Here is an 8336-nt window from a genome sequence, read left to right as displayed (position 1 = left end):
TTCCAGATTTGATCCTGGAATGTCCCACTTTTCCTTAGGATATCCCTATTTTCACTGGAGAAATGTTGGAGGGTATGGTGCTATCCAACCCTGGAGCTGTCTGAAGGCAATCCTGTATAATGTTTAATGTTTTATTATGCTGTTATATATATTGGAAGCTGCCCAGAGTGGCTGGGGCAACCCAGTAAGAAGTGTGGGGTATAAATAGTAAAATTATCATTGTGGAATAGGACGTCCCTCTTTTCATGAGAGAAATGTTGGAGAGTATGTGCTCTGGGAGGCCTGGCATCAACATATTGGGGATGCCCAGTGCCACAGGAATCCCCAAGGCTGTCCCCATCCCACTTCAAACACCCTTGTGTCTTGAAAAGCATTCCTTTGGGAAGAAGCTGGGTGCTGCTGCTCCTGCAATCCCAGGCCTGCTTTGGGACTCAGTCAGGGTCCTCCTGGTTAAACAGGCACAGGACTGGGCTGCATCCATTTCTAAATTTGTGGCCCAGATTTTGTAGAAACCTCCCTCTCTTTGGATGAGGAAGCATTGATGAGAAATATACTTTTTTTGGTTGAGGGGGTGTTTCCCAGTCAGCTGTGAATCCACCTGGTAGTGATATCACCTAACCCACATTTAACCAAAACATAAAGTGCTTTACTGAATACAAGATAAATTGCACCCACAGCAACACGCCCCCCCCAACAACAGTCCACTAGGACAGGAAATCAAAAGGCAATATTTGTCAAGATTTATCCTTATCAGAACCATACCTCCTACTCATCACTGCAATGTTATCTAGATGCTTCCAAGCTGACCACTTTCATATCTTTCCTAGTCTTTAAGCCAGACAGGTCATATTTCCCAAATTCTCCCTTTGCGAAAAAATACAAACTTTTGATCTCTCTAACCTTCTCTTAATCATCAGAGATTCTGAGAGTACAGTGGTACCTCGGGTTACATACGCTTCAGGTTACATACGCTTCAGGTTACAGACTCCGATAACCCAGAAATATTACCTCGGGTTAAGAACTTTGCTTCAGGATGAGAACAGAAATTGTGTGGCGGTGGCGCGGCGGCAGCGGGAGGCCCTAGCAGCGGGAGTGCTTCAGGTTAAGAGCAGTTTCAGGTTAAGAACGGACCTCCGGAACGAATTAAGTACGTAACCAGAGGTACCACTGTACATCAGTCCCTTTATGGATACAGTTGGCCTTGAAGCCTTCAATTCATTTTAGCTGACCACCTGTTCCTGGCGGCTCCTGACCACTCTGCCTCCGACTGTGGAGGCAGAACATACGCACCTTGGCTAGTAGCCATCAATAGCCCTCTTCTCCACGAATTTGCCTAATCATCTTTTTAAAGCCATTTAGATTGGTGGTCTCCAGCAGAAGGGAGTTCCACAGTTTAACTATTCCTGCCAGCAAGAAGTTGCTACTTACAAGAATGATCAGCTCCTCTAGTTTTTCCTTCATCCACTGCTGAAGGGTTTCTGTGGTGACCACCTCCACACCTGGGAACAGCCCTTTTACCCATTTTATCACCAGGGACCTCTTTTCTGATAGGTCCGTGATGCCCGCAGCCTCAATTTCTTTTAATAGCTGGTCTGCCATCATCAGGACCTGGAGCTCTGAAGGAAACGTGGAAAGCGGGTGCCAGTAGGAGACTTTTGACTGGGTGGCTCCAGAATAGTTAAGAGATCACGTGGAATTTATGGGACCAGCCTTGGCAAATAGAGCAATACAAGCTTTTCACAACATTGGGGGCATTTTGCAGCGGAATTCAAAAGGTGGCCCAAACAAGTCTGATATTTTTTAGCAAATATGCCAGTAAAATATGATAGTTTGGGGTGTCTGAACCTTGTTCCCTACTGATGTGCCCTCAAATTCAGACCTTCCCCCTCCCCCTTGGCAGACACAGTCTGACACTTAGGTGAGGTGAAACATTAAATGCAAAGGGAGGAGGCACCAATGATAAAACTTTAACTTTGCTTTCCGGTATCAAAATCCCTGTGCCCTTTGAACACTTCAAAACCAGAGACGGGAGCCACAAGGCGGGGAAAGCAGGATCCAAATCACGAGGTAGAATAAATAAAACCTCTGCAAAGGAAAGTGAGATCTGAGCACAAGAACTTTTCCAAGTGTGGAGGCAGAGCATAGCTACTGATAGCCTTTATCCATGAATTTGTTTAATCCTATTTTGAAGTCATCTAGGTTGATGGCCATCACTGCCTCCTGTGGGAGTGAGTTCCACAGTTTAACTTTGAGCTGCACGACATACTCTCCAACATTCCTCAGCAGAATTACTTTCTTTTACCTGTCCTGAATCTTCCAAAGCCCAGCTTCATTGGATGTCCACTTTGCTATCATCCGTTCATTAACCCACCTTTCCTTCAAGCAGCTCAGGATAATCCACATGGTCCTCTCCCCCATTTTATCCTTGTGAGGATGGCAAGGTTGAGAGAGGGTGTGTGACCGAATGTCACCCAGGGAGCTTCATGACTGAGTGGTAATTTGAAGCTGGGCTTCCAAAACTCCTGACATAAAACTCTTCCTACAGGGATGCAGTGTGGACAGCATTGCAATGGGGACCACCTGTTTATGGAGCACTCATCCTGATTTGTTTGCATTGTGGCATCTGCTTGGCCCCTGTGAGAACTGAATGCTGGACTAGATTGGCTATTGGTCTGATTCAGCAGGCTGTTCTTATGACCCGGAATTAGGATGTCTGATTGAGAGCTCTACAGAACCTTGCAAATAGATGCATTTCAGTTACTGGCAGCTCTGTGGAGCAGGCTTGTGGCACTGGAGCTAACCCTGACTTTAGCAGAGAGTTAAGCCTGCCTGACTACTGAATCACAGATGTATGATCTCCCTTTTTTATTTTTGAACTGGGTTGGGCCTTCAAAGATAGGGCTGTCCTCATTACAGGAAGGCGTCTGGCCACCCTGTCATCCTCACCATAGTAGGCTCCTGGAACTCCCTGCCACAAGGTACCACAATGATCACTGGCATGAAAAGGCTGTTGTTGTTTTAACAATCTGGACTCCTGCTGGACTACTGTTATTTTTCTTTCAGAGGCCTTAGCATGTGGGACACAGACCAGCCAATGAGAAACATATTTTACCCCTTCTGTGCCCTTTGCCCATATTTTTTTTCCTGGTGCCACCACTGTTTACAATTCATGGAGCAGGGGAGGCATTTTCCTGGCACCGTTACAGGTGCTGCTTAACGCCCTGCTCTGCATTTGTAAGAAATCATTCTGTTAGTGTTGCAGCACCTGTACACTTTGGAACTCCCTGCCTATTGAAATCAGGCAGCTGCCTTCACTGTACTCTTTCCGCCTACTAAAAACATTTTTCCTTTAGGCAAGCCTGTCCAGATACCGAGAATGCTGACGTGCTTTCGGTTTATTGCTGGTTTTTAATATTTTTTTATGTTGTAATTGTTTTTTACTAAGAATCTTACTTTTTTTTGTAAACTGCTTTGAGTTGCTTTTTTAAATAAATAAATAAAAGTAGCACATTAATTTTATGAAATAAACAAATACATAAATATTCCACGGAACAAGCAACAGCCATAGCCACAGCCTGCCCCGCCTCTAATTCGACCCTCCCTTTTGGGACCTTCGCCAGGCCCAGAGCATACCCGTTGCCCCGGCAACAGCGACAAGCCGCCTCCGCCGCCCCAGAGTTTCCCAAAACGCACCGCGGCCGAGCTACGCTGCGCAGGCGCAGGCGCTGCCGCCGCCGCTATCGCCGCCATATTTCTCTTCTGCCGGAGAAGCCTTTGGAAGCCGCTGTCGTCGTTATGGAGAGTGGTGAGTGTTTGAGCGGGGGGCGAGGAGGGAACCTGGGCCGGCCGGGGTCTCCCCTCGGCTGGAAAGGCCTCCGTTGGCTAGTCAGTGCATTTAAACCCAAGCCATGCAAAAAAGTCGCGCTGTTCACTTGCGGAACTTGCTGCTGCGATGTGCGTGGGGTAGCCCACGGCAGGGAGACGGCCACGGCCGTTCAAAGACTGTTGGGCATGAGGGGAAGTCTGGAAGCTCCTCTGAATGCTAGTTATTGCTGCGTGAGGGGAGGGCCTCCCTCCCTCCCTCCCTCCCTGGCCTTTTGGACTTACCAGCTGGTCACAAAAGCCTCGATACAACACCCCCCCCCGACACACACACTTTGGCCTGGTTCCCAGAGACCATCCTGGGAGTGGAGCCTCTATGTGCAATTGGAGCCTATCTCTGAGTGGCAGGGGCTAGGGAGAGCTCTGCTTGGGGGCTTCTGGGAGACACCTCCCTTGCCACCAGATGCTAGAATCTGCAGGAGGGGCAAGTGCTCTTGTGCTCAGGTCCTGCTTTTGGATTTCTCACAGGCTTCTGGTTGGACATTGTGAGAACGGGATGTTGGAGTAGATGGGCCATTGACCTGATCCAGCAGGCTCTTCTGATGTTCTAAGCATTTGGCTTTTTCAAATTTCTGGGCAGGGATAGCACTTGGGGGTCCTAAACCTTTTTCCAGCTCTGTCCCACACTGAGCGACATCAGGTGGTGCATTTTCATTTCTTGTCTAATTCCACTCGCCTTTCTTCTTCTCCTCTTTGCTGCATCAGATGATACTGGCAATCGCCTTCGCTTCCAGCTGGAGTTGGAGTTCGTGCAGTGCCTGGCAAACCCCAATTACCTAAACTGTAAGTACAGTCATACCTTGGGTTAAATATGCTTCAGGTTGAGTGTTTTCAGGTTACGCTCCGTGGCGACCCTGAAGTAACGTATGCGCAGATGCTCAAAATGATATCATGCACAGCGAAACGCGACCCGCAGTCGCGTGTTACGTTCTACTCAGGATGCGAACGGGGCTCTGGATCGGATCCTGTTCACATCCAGAGGTACCACTGTACTCAAAACAAATCCTTGGTTAGTGCTAAAGGATATATGTGGGGCCCTTCAGAAGTCGTTAGATTCTGCCTCCCACCAGCCCTTGCTGACATGTTAATGGACAGGGATTATGGGAGTTGTAGTCCAGGAACATGTGGAGCACCTCCCCTCACAACCGCAGGTTCCTTGTCCCTGTCCCATTAAACAAATGTTCACTAACGCAGAATATTTTAAAATTAATGAGAAGGGAAGTGGCTAACTTGACTCCTTAACAACTTGGGACTGGTTTACCTACAAGATTGCCTTACTTCACATGTGCTCAGTTGACCCCTTCAATTGGCAGAATTGACACTATTGCAGGTGCCACATAATGCCCACTCTGCATTTGTGGGTTCAGCATGATGCGCATGTGAGCAGTCACATACACATTAAACACAAATAAATTTTGGGGGGGGTGTTTCCTGTAAGTTTAATCAGTTTCAGTATTTTGACTTTTGGATGTTTTCAAGTGAAATTTTCTCGATTTAACCTTTTTTCCCTTGATACTTTTTTTTAAAAAACTGCTTTGAGGTATTATTATTTTTTTACAATAAAGCAGTATATAAAGCTTATTAAATAAATAAATAAATTTCCAGCAACTCCTGCAGCCAAGCTGGTGCCAAACATATTGTTCTGCTTTCCTTTGGACCACATCAGTGAGGCTGAGAGTGGGGTCTTGTCGTCTGGGCAGCATGGAGCTGCCATACACCCTGCCTAGGCTTGCACACCATGGAAGGTCACTTCGGTACTGCTAATGCAGCAATTTGACTTACCCTCAAAGATTCACTACATTTGTCTCTCAAGACAGACAGATGCCAACAAGATTTTTGTTTTATTTATTCGCATGATTTGAGCAAGACCCACTAAACAGATTAGAGAATATAAAACATACAGGAAAACCCAAGTTAAAACAGTTATGGGTAAGATGGTTGAAATTAGAAAGCACTAGATGCATCCATGACCAGATCCAGCAAACGGTGTTCTCAGTTTTCTGTAACAGCTTCAGTCTTTGTGTGACTTTATGGCTAAAATATAGGCTATGCATTTGGAGGAGTGTTTACACAAAACACTCCTCCAAATGCATAGCCTATATAGTTAACCTTTATTCTGGTTGTACATCCTCTTTCCCCACATCTGTAGAATGGGAATAATGGTGACTAACCGCAGATTGCTGTGAGGATAAACAGGGAAAATCCACTTTTAAGTAAACTGATTTGTGTGTTTCTTCTAGTTCTTGCCCAGAGAGGATTCTTCAAGGACAAAGCATTTGTTAACTACCTTAAATACCTGCTCTACTGGAAAGAACCAGAGTATGCCAAATACCTAAAGTAAGAGTTACGATTGTGTATCTTGCTGTGTTAAACCAGCTTAGAGCTTATTTGGCTATCTGAAAAACCCCCACGAGTAGCCCTCTGAACTCTGCAGTGGTTTTGAAGGCTAGGGATTGTGTGTCAAGGGGCCTGACAAGTCATTGTCCCAAACTGCCACAGCCTTTCTGGAGCCTGTACTATGTCATTTTTTCCTGAGTTCATAGATCTGGTTTTTGATTGTTACAAGTGGCACACAAGACTCAAGGGTTTTCTGTCTACCCATCACTTGATCAAAGTACAAATGTGTGCACCACCCCCTTTAATGCATAACAAAGTTGAAAAAAATTGCTCAGTGTGCTGAGCTGGAATTTATACCAATGCCCTGAGAGAGTTTCCAAGGCAGATCAGTTTGCATAACATGTGAGGAAAAGGACTCTTGTATTTACATTACTTTTATCATGGGGCAGATAAAAAAGATACTTAAAAAATAAAATTGGCTTAAAAATCCAATTACATTACATGTCCCTTAATATAACTTGGTCTAAAATGGTATCTGAATATAACATAGATAAACATGTGAAAAGTCTACACTCATAATCTCTTAAATGGGTTCAGTTTAGACAGTCTTCCAAATAGCAGTTTCTAGTTGGGAAGGCAAGTGCCAGACCAGGCTTTGCATATTTGGACATTCCGACAAACTTTGGGTAGCTGAAAAATGTAAATGGAAAGTATAGCTGTTTGGGAGGGTGGTGGGGGCACTTTCAGTGTGTTTTTAAGTTCTTTATCCTTGCTTCCCAAACAAGAACCTATCTATGCGCAGACTATGCATTTGTCTTGTAAGATTTCAACCAACCGGACATCAGCTGTGTATGATTGCAATTGTGCATATTAAATGCACATAAGACTTGATCATACTGTATTTGCCTGGCAGTCCGGACGTGTTTTAAAAGCCTCTGCTAATGTGTATGGCCCTTATTTTGTCACAAAGGTACCCCCAGTGCCTGCACATGCTGGAGCTGCTGCAGTATGAGCATTTCCGCAAAGAGCTGGTGAATGCCCAGTGCGCCAAGTTCATCGATGAGCAGCAGATCCTGCACTGGCAGCATTACTCTCGCAAGCGCATGCGCCTCCAGCAGGCCCTGGCAGAGCAGCAGCAGCAGCAACAGCAGCAGAACAGCACCTCTGTGAAGTGAGCCTATTTGGCATCCCCAGTGAGTGCAGGAGGGACAGTTGCAGTGGCGGCACTACTCTGGAATCATCCAAGCACGGGGCTGCCTTGACCAAGCAGCCACAGTACAAAATAGTCACCCTGGGGGATCTCAACACCTCTTATGGATCCTCTGGCTTTGCTTTACCAGAGGCTGCATAAACAGCTTCTTTATGCGTTGGATGAAGTAGCAAGAAGTTCTCACCCCCTCCAGATTTAAAGTTGTCACTGCATTTTCCAAAAGACTATCAGTGGAAAGGTGGGTGATTTGGGTTGGTATGTCTGTCTCTTTCTGTGTGTGTGTGTGTGTGTGTGCGTGCACGCATATATATATATAATCCCTGCGGTGGTTAGTTTTTAGCACATTATTGAGAACAGCAAATAAAGAGACTTAAAAGCTCATCAGTGTGTGCTGGGTTTGTATTAGTCCATGGATAAATAAAAGCCTGTGAGCTGCATCTTCCTTTTGCCAAGAGCTCTCAGATCTATAAGTGATCTGTTTTAAAAAAGCATAAGCAACCCCATCTGCATTAACTGGCTAAATTCATTGCTGTAGTGCAAGATGTAACTGTGCAAGATGTAACTGGTCAGTGAGAACCACTTCCAGCTGCGTGATACAAAATCCTCTCTTGCGTTTCATACTTAAGCTCAGTGGGGATGTGATGGGCTATAACTTTCTGCAGGTTTTCAGCCAAAAGTGGCATGTGATGCTTCTAAAGGCAGTGATATTCCATAGCAATAGCTAAGCAACAGACTTTGCCGTTGGTCCACCTTGTTGATTTGAGGACACTGGCTACTTGTGAAATCAAGGAGGAGCAATTTTGTGTATTTCAATCACGTCCCTTTCAAAAACCACCTTTGCCTGAGACCTTTTGACTTAATTTTTTGTTTCCCACTTGAAGTTTCATTGTAGCTGCTGTCTCCATTT

General features: G+C 45.6%; 1 protein-coding gene across 1 annotated transcript; it reads left to right on the top strand.

Annotated features, from left to right (window-relative positions):
• Nucleotides 1–3561: 3561 nt before the first annotated feature.
• MED31 (mediator complex subunit 31) lies at nt 3562–8309 on the top strand. Its single transcript, XM_053367153.1, has 4 exons — nt 3562–3805; nt 4588–4665; nt 6123–6219; nt 7190–8309. The coding sequence occupies exons 1-4, from the start codon at nt 3796–3798 to the stop codon at nt 7392–7394; spliced, it is 390 nt and encodes a 129-aa protein (XP_053223128.1). The 5' UTR covers nt 3562–3795; the 3' UTR covers nt 7395–8309.
• The last annotated feature ends 27 nt before the right edge of the window (nt 8310–8336 follow it).

Source organism: Podarcis raffonei, chromosome 15 (assembly GCF_027172205.1).
Source record: "Podarcis raffonei isolate rPodRaf1 chromosome 15, rPodRaf1.pri, whole genome shotgun sequence".
NCBI classification, from domain to species: domain Eukaryota; kingdom Metazoa; phylum Chordata; class Lepidosauria; order Squamata; family Lacertidae; genus Podarcis; species Podarcis raffonei.
This window is presented reverse-complemented; position numbering and strand designations above follow the sequence as displayed.